The sequence below is a fragment of the Centruroides sculpturatus genome, unplaced genomic scaffold (genome assembly GCF_000671375.1).
Source record: "Centruroides sculpturatus isolate CEXI.00-Female unplaced genomic scaffold, Cexi_2.0 scaffold848, whole genome shotgun sequence".
In the NCBI taxonomy this organism is placed as follows: domain Eukaryota; kingdom Metazoa; phylum Arthropoda; class Arachnida; order Scorpiones; family Buthidae; genus Centruroides; species Centruroides sculpturatus.
The window spans coordinates 103,790-119,189 of NW_019385079.1; the positions used below are offsets into that span (position 1 = coordinate 103,790).

The 15,400-nt window shown below is 31.8% G+C and overlaps 2 protein-coding genes and 1 pseudogene across 2 annotated transcripts in view; 1 reads left to right on the forward strand and 2 right to left on the reverse strand.

Moving 5' to 3' along the window:
• LOC111634346 (zinc finger and BTB domain-containing protein 14-like) overlaps nucleotides 1-15,400 on the forward strand; it is a 44,607-nt gene that overhangs the window by 16,311 nt on the left and 12,896 nt on the right. The window lies entirely within an intron of this gene.
• Nucleotides 7,458-11,054, reverse strand: LOC111634330 (annotated as a pseudogene).
• Nucleotides 13,603-15,110, reverse strand: LOC111634345. Its single transcript, XM_023379099.1, has one exon. It carries the CDS (start codon nucleotides 15,004-15,006, stop codon nucleotides 13,831-13,833), a length of 1,176 nt encoding a protein of 391 aa, XP_023234867.1. The 5' UTR covers nucleotides 15,007-15,110; the 3' UTR covers nucleotides 13,603-13,830.

A 15,400-nucleotide genomic window follows, 5' to 3' on the forward strand; every position in this document is an offset into this window, starting at 1 on the left:
CAATCACTCCCCTCATTTACATACTTATTTGCTAACAATAAACTTTTTCTATTTGTCTGGCAGCCTATTTTCCGACAATACTTGCTAACCTTTTACAGTATTCTTTTTTACAATTTTCGGGATGTTTTATTCTTTTAAGGTTTAGCGAATTTAAGTTGTGCTTGTGGGGTTTTCTCCCCCCTTTTCTTGGTGAGGACTCACTTTTTTCTACGGCGCTTTTCTCTCGTTGGTGAGTTGGTTTCTCTTCTATTTTTAAGTTTCTAAGGTGAATGGTGAGGAAACCTTCGTCCTAACAAAACATAAGCCCCAAACAAAAAATATAATAAAAACAAAAATAAAAGTAAATAAAAATAATGCTCGGACTTGGTTCCTTACAGTGTGGCGCACAGCAACCTGTCGACCTTTTTTTTATGTACGATCGTACATGTCTTAAATAGAGCTAAATTATCTGTACACTGTAACTGATTTGCATGCACGTTATTCTTTGCATTGTAAAATGACATTGCTCATGCGTCAGGAACTTCTGTTCGAACAAACCTGACCTCCCTTCCAGGTCAGCAATTTTGAAAAGGTGGCAACACTAATTGAAAGAGAGAATCGATAAATCCAGTTATTAAGGATCAATGTTATCATAATTTTGTTGACCATATGCACCAATTGTTAACAGTAATAAAATTTTCCTTTAAAAGAATTGAGTACAAGATGAGGCATAAACACTCAATAGTTTTTATTTGATTACAAAGTTTAACACAAGGTGGCACTAGAGGCATTAGTATATTCTAGCTGCAACACTTCTTGAATTCAGTGACCTTGGAGTGCTAGTCTGTACAGGAGCATACTGCTATAATGGAAGCATTCATAAAAACTGACTCTGTCACAGTACTTGTTGAGAGTTATGGTTAAACACACAACATTCCCTCTTAATAAACACTATGTTGTTGTGAGTTAGGAAGTGGCAGGAAGAAGATTCAGTGCATGATTCATGACATTCCACAGAACATCCTCCACCAGGTAATGGGTTCATTTTCAACCAAAATGGAATAATGGTTGAAAAATCATGGTGGCCACCTCATAGACGTTATAACTGAGGCACTATGTTAAATCATGTTACATTGTGCATCTTTTTGTAGCAATAAAATCTGTTTGTGATGAAACACATGGGCTTAAAGATTTTCTAAAAACTGTCAAGTGTTTATGTTCCACTCTGTATAAATTTTAATAAATAATATATTCAGAGAATAATAATAGAGATCATCCAGGAAGGAGGAGGGAAGAATTGACTCCAAATTCATATGATGGAAATACAGTTCATCTATAACTGTTTAGGTGGTAATGCTGTAAGTTATATTAGCATAATCTTGTTATTAGTTAATAATGTTAGCATTATCATAATAACCGGATAAAGCTAACAGCATTATCCAGTTATTTTATGCTGACATCAATGAATTCAGATTTAATTCTTAATCTTAACAGATCCTAGTTTTTTCTAGATGGTTCCTTTTATTATTCTCTGAACAGAAAAGGATCTAACATAAACAAAAAATAACATGAATAATTTCCTATTTCACTTCAATTATAAAGCAAATTTTCTCATGCATTAGGCTAGGCACTGACATGCAAGTTTTAGTTGACTGGCTGATTGATCAGCTGATTGTCATTACACTTTCACTACTGCAATCAGACAGTCAGCTGTCTGCAATATGCACATATATGCAACTGAACTATCTCATACTTTAACTCAGTTTCATTTGGATTTTGAAAAGACGGCTTATATGTGTGCTCTAAGATTTGAAGAAGAAAAATAAAATGGGGGAAAAATGCTGAATGCATCCACTTACTGTTCAACATTTGATAAAATGGCAATTTTACAAACTGTATCAAGAATTATTATTAGTGCATTCCACAAAGATTTCAATCATTACAGAATGAGTGTGAGTAGCTCTGATGAGCTTTTGCAGTTGGTAGGACTTTCAGTGGCATACCAAAATACCATATAGAAAATTTCCATCCCTCCAGAAGAAAGACTTCAGTTATATTTAAGTAAGAAAATAAGTATTATATTTTTAATAAAAATTTACTTTTATTAAAAATGTACATTTTAAAATAAAGTAACATGAAAAATAATTCTGCTTAAACTAAGATAGATAAAAAGAATTTTGACCATAGAAATCTATTTTATGATTTATCACTAGAAATAGATGTAATAAAAGAACATTGCATTGCTAAAATTTGAAAGCGAGGATGTCAATGATTTGCTGAAAATAATTGCCAATGCTTTGCTGCAAATTATAATTATGATATCCTTGTAAAAGTAGATTAGCTGGAATTGCAGCAATAGATAACTCAGGAGTTATTTGAGTCATCTAATTATTGATAAAAATTCCATTTATGCTTCAAGTTTTTGGTCATTCTTCAGTTTTTTAAATGATGGCACTATAGAAAGCAGAAACAATTTATCCTCATCAATCGCCTCAGTTCTTTTTTCCTTTAATATACTTAATAATGATTCTTCTTAAGATAATTTTTTCTGTTTCTTTGCTGGAGTACACTGTGGCTGGGTAGAAGCTGATTCATTAAGCTCAGTATCTTCATTGTCAGAAACATCTTTGTCCATGTGCAGTGTACTTGTTTCACTGACTGTCTCCCAGTCCACTAGACTTGGCAGCAAAAGCAAGAACTGATTGAAATAGATATTTTTTTATGTTTGCTAGGAGCTTGGTGCAGTTTGCCTTTTTTGTTGTTTATTCAATTCTCTTCTAAGACATATCCTTAAGTTTCATCAATGTTGAATTTCTTTAACTGTGAAAAAAAATAAAGAAATAAAATATGACATATATTTACATGGAAAAAATTTGTGAAACATTAAATAATGATTTTGCATTGAATATTATAACACAGTTTTAAAATTGAAAGTGTAATTAAAACTAAAATAGCTTAATATTTTAACCACTTTATTCACAGATATTTGGCAACTAGAAATGGTTTCTGTTCACTGAATCATGAATATCTGATTGGAATTACATCTATATGGACAATAGTAAGACACACATGACAAATTATGGATATGTTTAAAACTGACATGTATGTCAGAAAGAAGTGAAGATATATGATGGAAAATAGTTGATACATTTGCTACCAGAACCAATTTTACTAACTATTTAGGAGCCATAGATGGCAAACATATTAGAATACAAAATCTTATTAACAGTGGTTTTCTAGTCTTTAGTTACAAAAACTATTGTTCAGTAATATTTATGGCTATTGTAGACGCAGATTATTTTTTTATTCCAATTGATATCAGATCATACAGAATTACTAGTGATTCACATTTATTTCAATGCTCAAACTTTGGATGAAACTTTAAAAGGGATAGCTATCTATAGCACAGAACCAGCAACTACTTAATGATAATGGAATACTAATGCCATTTATTGGGTTGTTCGGAAAGTAATTGCGTTTTTTTTTTTCCATGGAAAAAACACAATAGTTTTATAATAAATAAATATTTTGTTGAATTATTTATCGACCATTTTGGTCAAATATTTGTTGTCATCATTTCTGGTAGTAGCATGATTTCACATTCATAAAAGTTTTGATCATTGCTTACAAAAAACAGATCCAAGTGATTTTTGACATTGTCATTTCAAGTAAATGTCTTACAGGTAAAAAAAAGTGTATAGACCGGAACAAGTAATAATCTGAGTGTGCTCGATCTGGCAAGTATGGTTGGTGCAATAGCAAGTCCCACCTAAGTTATAACAGTTTCTGACCAGTTACCAAACTTGTGTGAAATTTGACATTATTGTGGTAAAACACTACACCTGTTTTGTTGACCAATTCTGGCCACCTTTTCTATTTGATGATATTACTCAATTTGTTTACTCGATGGCAGTACACTTTCGAATCAATTGTTAAATTGTCTGGTAAAAGCTCCAAAAAAAAATTTCCTTAAAATCCCACCAAAGATAGCATCTCTCCTTAAGAACATGTGGAACTCATATATCAAGCTTTGAAATGAAACCAATTTGTTTCAAGTAATCATAAACAGTTCAATTTGACAAATTTAATCTCTTAGTGTTGTTAATTGTAATTGTAAAAGCCTTACTGTCCTTTTTAATTCTAATATTATTTTTAATTGTCTACTTGGACTTAATTTATTAATAGGACATAATCTGGTGTTTAAAGATTGACACAGCAATGAGAGTTAGTTCAGTCTTAGTGTTGTTATTTGGCAGTTTGCTTCAATCAGTACCTTTTATTTTATTTCATTGACTTCAACTGGCCATCCAGAACGTGGTGCATCTTCAATATTGAAATTGCCAGAACGAAATTTTGTAAACCAGTTTTGGCACTGTCCTTCTGTCAATACATCTTCTCCATACACGTCACACAATTTTTTCTCACTTGAACAGCATTCTTACCTTTTCGGTAATAAAAGAGCAAAATATGCCGAAAATGCTGCTTTCGATCTTCCATATTTGATGGGACACAAAAAATAAACAATTGTACAAAATCAAACAAAAGTTTTTATAAATAAGCCTTAAAATGCTAGCTGTCAAAATATATAATGATAATACGGTTTAGAATAAAAATGGCAGGAAAAATATGACTAATCCGTCTAGTGGTAAAAAAAATGAAATTACTTTCCAAACAACCTAATATTTTTGTAGGAGATGAAGCATTTCCTTTATCATAACATTTTTATATCCCTATGGAAAACTAACCTTGATTCAAGTGAAAAAGATATTCAATTATAGGCTCTCTAGAACAGTAACATCTTATTTATTTAATTCAATCAAAAGCTCAGATAATATCCTAACAGTGCATTACATAAATGAGGATTTGAAAATGCCATAACCTGGACTTTGTATGGGCAATAAATATGAATGAAATTGTTATTAAGTCAAAACTTGAAATAATGATTATTATACATAATATGAACAAAGTATATTTATTAATTAAAGCCTGAATATATACAATAATGTAATAAAGTTAGAGAAAAATTGCAAAATATAATAAGCATTTATTTATTGTGACATTGTCACAATGTTGAGCTGCAATTTTTAATCATATTTTTAACTTATTTAATTTAAAATATATGTTTCCACCTCAAATTAGTAGTAACATGCTTTTCTTTTAACAATAGAGTTGTGCCAGTCTCCTATTAACTGCTTTCAGGGAAAAAATTTTGAATTGAAATAACATGACTTCCAGTTTGCTTCAGAAGTTTGTATATAATTAATCGGGACCGCCTACCCCTAAGGTCTCCATACCTGATCTTGTCTTTCATCTATCTAACTCTGTTCTTGAGATTATGGGAAGACAGATGGCCAACAGTAGGAATTTATAGGTCTACAATTTTTTCAAATTGCAGCCCAATAAAGATAATTTATCAAAATCCGAAAATGAATATGTACAAAACTTTCCTGACAATTAGGGACTTACAAATTAAATTATAACTATCTTAGAACTATCTCCACAAAAACTGACAAGCAAAATATGAAAAGATATCAAAAATTAACAAAGAAATCTTATAAAAATCACCTGTCGCCAAGAAACTTCTATGTTGTCACTGGAACTTGAAAGCCTTTCATCAATCTTGCTCTATCCTTAGTATCACCTCATTTGATTCTTTGTTTGACCTCCTCCTCATAGTGTGATTGGGGTGATACATGCTTATGCCACTTAACCCTATTTACATACTTAATTGTTAACATTTCATTAATTCTAGTAATCTTCCTTTTTAATTTGTGTCATTGCCCTTACAATTAATTTTATAATTTTTGTTGTGTTTTTTATGATAATTTGGGGTGGGAGATCACTCCTGTGGAAATCCCCAAGATGTTGTTTCTGGGTTTGATGACATCATAGGTTGCTGCTAACAGTCATCATAGTAAGGCAAATTAGTTTTTTGAATTTTATTTTCCTAGGTGAGGTGTGGTAGTCTATCCTTAACAAAATAAAATGCCCCAAAATAAATAGTAATGAACTAAAAATAATCCCCAAACAAAATTGAATTGGTTGGAATTGATTCCTCACAGAACTAGAAGAATGAGAATTGTAAAATTTGGATTTGGTATTTTGGCTTATAAATGGAGAATATTGCAAAGACCTTTAAATGTATTGATTAAATTAGGTGAAAGTATCATTAAAACATGTTGCATTCTTTGTAACCACATCCATGAAAAAGAAGGGACAAACTTTGAAGATACTTTTATATGAGTGCCCTTATCCTGAATCAGGGATGCCACTCGCGACTAGGGCCAGATTAAGCCACTTTGGGGCCCTAAACATTTTCTTCTTACCGGGCCCCCTCCTGGCTCTTTCAATTAATAAATCTTGTTAATATTATTTCTACTAAATCACATACGGACACTGCAGCTGCTTAATAAAAAATAAAGCAAAATTATTTAACAATAGAGAGGTTGCAGCTGACATTTTCAACGCGAAAACGTGTACGTTGGACGTTCAGCACCGCTTTCCTATAAGCCTAGAAGTTTGACAATGGTGTTTGGATAGTCAGTGGAATCATGCTCGACGTCCCAAACACCATTGCCAAACTTCTAGGCCTTTAGGAAAACGGCGCTAAACGTCCGACGTACATGTTTTTGCATTGAAAACGTCGGCCGCAACCTCTATTATTTCACAGGATGTTAAGAAGACATATAGATATAGTTAATATTATTCTTATCGCTATAAAAAAAGTTCTAAATTATTGGGAGTTTTACTTTCAATAAGAAGAAACATAAGAACACATTTTCTTTAGATTTTAGAATTCACAATAACTATATAAAAAAGCAATATATTTTTGTTTATTTGTTTATTATATACAGTTGTCTAACAGAAAAGTAAACTATCTTATTTACAAATCTTTTAAAAATAGAGTTTGACCAGGCCCTTCTAAAATTCAGGCCCTAGACATTTGTCTCATTTGTCTATGCGGTGATCAGGCCCTGCTTGTGACATATGAAAAACTTTGGTCTGGATGGAAAAAACCCAGATTGGGAGTTTAAAAACCAAAATTATTTACCCAGAAAAATTCGTGATTTAAAATATAATTATAAATACTTTATCATAGTACATTCATGCTGTTATAATTACAGACACTATAATACAAATTTAAAAAACCATTTATTATCTAATTTACGCAGTAGTTAATGTCATTTCACAGTTATTCTGTTTCTTCTTCCATTAACAGTTCTGCACAATCTTTATGTTCTTCTTGTCACTTCTTATACCTTTGGTGACAAACTCCTTGAACTGCATCTCTAATTAGTTCAGGTTCCGGTTCATACAGCGAACAGCTAAGATTTTTTTTATTAATTGCTATTTAACAAGCAACTTGTTCTTTGACAATTCAACAGTTAACCTCTTAGTTTGTTTGGTCTTACTGTTATTAATTTGCAAAAATATTCTCTCAACACTGGCTGAGAAATGTGGAAGAACTGTGAGCTGCATCATAAATTGAGATAGTAGGGCATATTTACAGTTACCAAAACCATCCTGTATATTGCGCAACAAGGACCAATATTCAGGTATACTATTATATTGTATGATAAATCTTTTGCTAAACGAAATGATTGACATTCGTCATCTAACTGGTTAAGTTCGTTTTCCACAATTAATGTTGGGAAATGAACTACCAAACTTGCAAGAGCTCTTGGTGATCGGCTTAGGTCATGCATTACTAATGGGTCTAGCACTTGCAGTTTGGCAATAATGCCATTTGGATAAAACGAAAATCTCATCTTAATTTGCTTGCAAAGTTCAACAAGAAATTTTAAGCAGTCCTCTTTAAATTGCATGACACTAATGGTTGACAGAGGCTCAGTTTCTAAGAGGGACATTGTTTTTCCACCAAGAAATATTTTTTTCACATCTTGGTGATTTCTTACATTGCATGGGTCAATTTCAGACAAATTTGTAGTTAGCAAAGTATCTTCCTTAATAAACATACTTAAAATATTACGATACTCTGCTGAAATCATGGAATATAAAACATGTAGGCAAAAATATTCTGATTGAAATTCAGTATTTAGAACATTCACTTTGTGTAACACATAATATAGAAAAACTAATGTATGTTTTATTCTTTTGTTTACTAGCATATCATATATACTTCTGGCACCATCAATTTTGTCTGTTTGCATCTCTGATTGAAAATAAAGCTTTAAAGCATCCCACTGTTCTAAAATAATGTTGATAACATTTTCACGAGAAAGCCATCTTGTTTATGATAATTTTGATATTTTATGTTGACTTGTGTTGACAACCTCTTGAATCATTTTAAAATCATTTTGCCTTTTGCTGCTGCGAGCAAAATATGATGTTATATTTTTTAGAAATGATTCAAGATACGAAGGAAATGTTTTCACAGCATGACTGCTGCAAAGGGCAAAAGAATGGCAATGCAACCAATAGAAAAAATTGATGGAAAATCTTGCTTCAATAATTTAAGAAGCCCAGTTTTGTTACCCACCATTGCAGTGCAGTTGTCACTGGCAAACCGATCATATTTTGTAATGGTACCTTTCTTTCTTGAAAAATTGATTTGATAGAGTTTTGCAGACCCTGAGCTGTTCCATTTTCCATTAATACTATGTTGAAAAGAACATCTTTTACATCATTTCTTTTATGATCAAAGAAATGAACAGCGATAGCCAAAGTTTGTGAGACTGAAATATCGGTGCTCTCGTCAATTATCATAGAAAATTTTTGTTTCTTGCATATGTCTTCAATTTTCAGTTTTTCATAATAAACAATGCCATCTTGCATTAAATATGACAATTTGGTATGTTTCATCTGAATAGATTTTGCAATTTGACTATCTGGAAAGGCCTTCCTGCAAACATCTATGAGATGATCTACATTGCTAAAAAGGCACATTATGCTCAGCAAAGTATGCTGCTATCAGCAATTCTGCCTTCGTAGTTTCTTCATTAGCTGAGAGTTTCTTTTTTTTTTTTGAATATACATTCAATTGTTTTAACTGTTTTCGCTCTGGCAGCTTCAAAAGCTTTCCTATGCATAGGTCTTTTCATATTTGTCTCAATCATTGACTTGTTAGCATTTTTCAGCATTGTGTTACAACAAATACAAAAGTGCGAGTTTTTGTCTGTTTTGTCACGTCGTAGCCAATCTTTAAACATGGGATTCTGAAGCCAATTTTCTTGAAATTTTGGTGTATACCAGGCTTTTTTTTGCTGGTGTATCGGTAGCATTTCATTATCACTCATGTTTAACCTAATATATAAAGCAAAAAGTTAATTTGGAAAAAAAATTGAGCTAGATTTCTTACCTCTGAAAATAACTGACCAGTATTAGCTGCAAATGTTGTTATAAATTATTTAATGAGGTGATACTAATGAGTTTAAAACTTGGAAGTATATAAAATTATTGTGATTAATTGAATGAAAATCAAAGTCCAAAACGAGATATAAGTCTGGCTTATATAAAATTCTTTGTTGCTTAATTAACATGTGGCAAAACCCTCTAGACTAAAACTATGTCAATTTCAGTGTTGCCAATACTTTTTAGCTTTTGTAGCCAATTATTACTAAAAAATTGGCCCAAAATAGCTAATTATTGAGCCAACTGCTACCACCACAGTCTTTTCTTTTTTTAACTCTTTCTGTCCTGTGGGCAATAAGAGGGCCTCTTACAGCAAGCCCATTATGGGTTCGACCAGGCCCACAATGGGCGCCGGGTGGTGAGGGATGGAAGCCAACATATCCCTCAACACCCGGCTGCCCCATTGTGGGCCTGGCCGAACCCATAATTGCCACAGATAATTTATATACAGTATTAGACTCAATAAGTCCATTACTTAAAATTTAGAATACTAACATTGTGTTGTAGGTAAGTTACACTTATTAAATACTGTATTAATTATTCACATTTAAGAATTAATAGAATAAATGCAACACATTTAGCTGCCATCATTTTAATTCTCCTAAAACTTTTGTTCTAAAACTTACACCACTTCATATACAAACTTACAATGTACTGTACATTTTCAAAATATACAACATATATATATCATGCCCATATTTAAGAATAAAAAATATTATTACTTTATACATTTTCAAACCACAATGCTACAAACATTATTGCATAAAGCAATACATTTTAATTTCAAAATACACGTAAGCCATCCAGTTTTTAATTAAGTAGCTGGAGTTAAGATGTTGCTGTTTGTGTCATGATAGCAAATCATTGTGGGATATGATTTCATAGCTTGAGCAGGTGCTTAAGTGTATCTGAGTGTTTTTAACTCCACGTGATTCAGAATTTAGCAAATAAAGTACCATGCTTTTTGTTTTTGTTTCTAAAATCTAATTTTTTTATTATTATTTAAGTCATTTTAAAAAACCCATATTTTAAATTTAAATTTCAAATTTAAAAATCATCAAATTTAAATCAAAATTAAAAAAAACCATCAAATTTAAAAAACCCATATTTTATAAAAATTAGAAAAAACAACCTCGAAACCAAGAGAAGGTCAAAAAACCCAGATCTGGGTTTTAAAACCAAAAAGTGGTAACTCTGATCCTGATATTAATCCTACCAATGTACAGTTCTCATGAAGGAATAGCAACTTAGATTATTTTGCAAAATATTTCATATCACCTAAAGATTCTGTTCCATGGAAATATGAAAAAATATGACTTACAATAAAATTATTTATATCTTACTTTTTGCACTTTTCTTGTGTCATATCATTCCACAAATCTACATTGACTCACAAACTTCTATTCACAGTTAGTTAATCATGTTTGGGTCTAAATGTTTTTTCAGACTTTTGTCATGAATGACAGGTTTACTTTGTACTGCATGAATTAATCTTTCAGTCCAGTCATCATTAATTTCAATTCCTAAAAAAAATATGCAAACATGCACATTATTAAATAATAATGCTCTCAAATGTCAGTTAATAGAAATATACTGTACAAATTCACAAAATGACTTATTCATAAAATATCTTACAACATAATTTTAAAAAAAATATATTAAATATTATAAATTTGCTTCTTCTTACCTCTTTGTGAAGACATCCCAACACACTACTACAACAAACACCAAAATTTAACTGAGTTATCCAACTGTTTAGTTGGAAGTGTGGACATGATGTTTAAACATACAGTTCATATCACAGTTACACAATCATTCCATTTGAGCTACAATACAAATTAAATAAACTGCCAACTGTTGCATGTGAATGCAGTTCTTAGATGTACTCATGCAAATAAACAGTTGGTCAACTAAAAATTACATGTCAACAACTAGCCTTAAATATATTTTCCTTATGTAGTAATAAAAAAAAACATTACAAGATGATTTAATATTCTCTCAAAGTGAAAATTATCATCTCTGACACAGATTATAAAAATAGAACATACTAAAGAAATGTTACTTTTTGCTTGGGCAAGTAGCATTTGGAATAGGTATGTAAGTTTCCTTATGTAGGTACTGTTTTTGGCAAGAGGTGTTATAGAAGATAAAATAACAGACTGAACTGATAAGATTCTACAGCTCCAACTGTATTAAAAATTATTTTTAATAAAAAAGGAAATTAGTAAAACAAACTCTGCCTTTAAAACAGCTTTGTCCCATTTTACATATGAAGGAGAAATAGTTAAATGTGAAAAGACAAAATTTATGAAAGACTATAAACTGCAGACAAGAGAGTTAATTTTAAACATAGTGATCTTGAATTGAAAGTGAAAGATAAGAATAGGAAGAATGAGATATAAATGGATTAATAAAATTAAAGATACACTAAACAAGAAAAAAAGTAAACATAGAAGTTTTAGGTAATATAGCAAAAAATTGTAAGATGTGTAAGAGAAGGTTTAAATGAGAAATGATCTTGTGAAATTCATATTCAAGAATATTAGATGGATAACAAAGATAATCTATTAAATTTTTTTACTTTTTAATAAAATATTTATTTTGCAATAATTATTATTATTCCATTATCCCATACATAATCTTCCTTTTTGGCATTATTAGTTTATTTTGTATTTTTGCTGCAGAAAATACATCTCTGCTTTGTTCTTTTCACTACCATATCATTCATATTAAGTGTTTCAAATCTTTTGATTACACAATCCTTCCATTTTTTTAATAGGTGTTTTCTCCCCTATCTTTTTTCAGGTATTCATAACATATTTCCATTGTTATATATATAAAGCCAAATGATTACCAGATTAAATTGGGCCAATTTAATCTAGTAATCATTTAATTTTGATATATATATAGAGCTTTCAACCTATGATTTTGAAAAAAGCTAAAATCACAGCCAAAAAAGCTGACAATCAAAGTTTTAATCAAAATATAGTATTCAATAGTTTTGATAACTTTGATGGAATCCTTTAGTGCAAGATGTACAGAAGTGGAAAAATAAATTATTAAATAAGATACAAGATTATTTTATTGCATCTGTTTTATACTATTGATCATTTTGCACTCGTTATATTAACACAGAATAGTGTAGAACAGTGACTCCCCTAAATACAGTCAAATCTTGGGTTTTGAACATCTTGCTTTTTGAACAATTCAGTTTACAAACAAAATTTTGAACTCATTTTTGCTCCAGTTGCTGATACAATAACTTCATTGCCAATCAAGCTACTTGGCAGAGCCAGCCGCTGATGGTAAACTTCCTATACTTGCTACGTTAAAGAAAGTAAAAAACCTGACCAATCAATGATAGGACAACGATAGGATTCAGAAGTTAGTAGTGCCAAGATTGCCTTGCATCTGATATGAATCATTGATGATCTTATTTAAATTACATTTCAATGCACATACAGGAAACATCTTGTTTTCATTTTTCAGTATGTGCCACAGTTAAATTTAAATCAAATTAATTAATAAAAACTGCATTAATTGGCATTCATATAATATAAATGGCATTCAAGAATTTATGTTTAAATATGCTTAAATTAAATGACAAAAATTTATTAATATATTATTATATGTTATAATATTAATATTTATACTAGGTAGCCAATTAATTAAAACTAAAAATAATACAGTGTGTGATCAGTTAATGAACATAATCTGTTCCAAGATTTTGTTCACTATCTGAATTGTTTGTTAACCAATTATTGATTTATCACAGGTTTTTATGAGAATTGAGTAATTCGTTTTGGAGACCAAAAAATAAAAAATATATACTTTCTTACTACATTTATTTATATGCAACAATAAAAATACATATATACACAGTCTTGCATTTTTATTAATCATGTTTTTTCTGTTTGTGAAGGTTAAAGAATCTGTCTAATGTCTATTGCTTTTCTCTCTTTTTCAGGATTTTTCAGAAGTAATTAATAGCATTGTAATTGTAGCGATCCCCAAGCTTATTTACTTCAACCTGGTTTGGATGCCATTCTAAGACCATTATCCTGACATCCTCTCACTTCAATAAATGTTTAAGACAGATATCAGCATTAATCTTCTTTTTCAGAAGAAAACATATTTCGCCAAGTTTCTTGATGTTCTTCATTCAAGAGTTCTTGGCATTCTGTTGTCAGATCAGTTTAAGATTTCATTATGAGCTCTTCAATGTTCTTTATTTCTCAGATGTTTTTTTTGTTTTTTTCATTGGATGGTCATCATTTCCCTATACAGGGATCAGAGTCACCCTTGTCCCGCAAATAGCACCACAAGGGGGAACGCTTTCTTTATTCATAAATCATAATTTACATTAAGTCAATTTAAACAATAAAAAGAAATAGGTAAAGCATGTATAATCGCAATGCAGCTTGCCATTACAATTATTGCGGCCACTTGCCGCTTGATAGAGTGGGAGCAACTCGCTCCTCAACTCTTTGACAGTATACTTCGCGTAAAGTTCTTTAGATCTTGGATAATATCCTTATTCCGGATCAGCATGTATAGATCTGTACAGTCTGTATTAAATGTCTGTGCAGCAACTAGGTGTAATTGCATCCTTTCATTTTCATACTTAATGCATGTTGTCAGTAGATGTTCAAGGCTCTCTATGTCATCTTCACAATCACAAATACTTTCCTGATCTTTCCCTATTCTATTCAAGTACTCTTTAGTGTTGCAGTGATTGGAGTAGAGTTGAGTCCTCAGAAAATCCACTGGCAGCCATTTAAGATCTTTTATTCTCTCCTCAATACTGGGTAGCAGCCAGTATGTGTAACGACCTTTCTCACTATACGTCCATCTCTCCTGCCATTCTTCTATGGTCTGCTGCCTTAGTTGCTTTTTGATGAAAGACAATGGGATTTTCCCATATGCAATCTCTGTGAATTCAATGGCACCCTTCGCCAGGGCATCCGCCCTCTCATTGCCCATAATTCCTACATGGGCCTTAACCCATCTCACTTTAATGTTACTCTTGTTTTCCCTTATAAGTGTCTTTATTTCTATAGACAGCTGGCTGGTGTCAATATATTGTTGCATCGCTTGGATGGCTGCTCTGCTGTCAGTGTGTATTATAAAACTGCTAGTTAGGCTAGAAGATATGCACCATTTTACTGCCATTAATATGGCAAAAAGCTCCGCTTGAAAAACTGAGCAGTGATCTGCTAGTCTATATTGTCCTTGATGGATTTCTGTTCCGTGTGTAAACACAGTGTAGGATGCTCCTACTCGATCTTCTATTCTTGAACCATCAGTAAAAACATTGGTATCGGCTATTTCGGCCTCTTCGGCAATCCCAATTGCTCCCCTTTCATATGGTTTTGGTAGTGCTTTAGCACTTGGTTTTCGTTCGTATAGCATACCATCGTATGGTATTCCATTTATAGTAATTGGTAGCCCTTGTCTACACATGTATTTCAGTGCTTGTTCTTTAATAATTAGATCTATTGGTGGTTCGCCCGCAATTACTAAAAGTGCATCCGTTGAGGTTGTACGGAATGCCTTTGTAATCCTGAGGAGTGCAATCCTTTGTGCACTTAACAATTTTCGTTTAATAACACCTTTTTCTGCTGCTGTGTACCATGTTCCTGCAGCATAAGCCATTTTTGGTATAAAAACACCTTTATAAATAAAATGTATAGCTTCAGTGCTAAGGCCCCAACAAGAGCGGGCCACCCTAGCTAAGGCATTGAAGATGTTGGTGCAAGCAGTCCTTATTATGGTCACATGTGGAAGCCACGCACGTTAGGCGGTGATCAAGGACCACCCCCAGATATGTTAGTTCTTTTTCAACTTTGATCACCTGTCCATCCATTTTAATTGATGGCATGCGTTTGTATAAATCACATGTGGTACCTTTAGTAAACACTATAGCTTTGGTCTTCTTGGGGTTGAAGAACAGCTTCAGCTGTTTCCCCTTTTCCAATATTGTTTCTAGAACTCGATTGCTTTTCGTTTCGATTTGCCTTCTTGAGTTAGCTCCCATGATTACTATTGT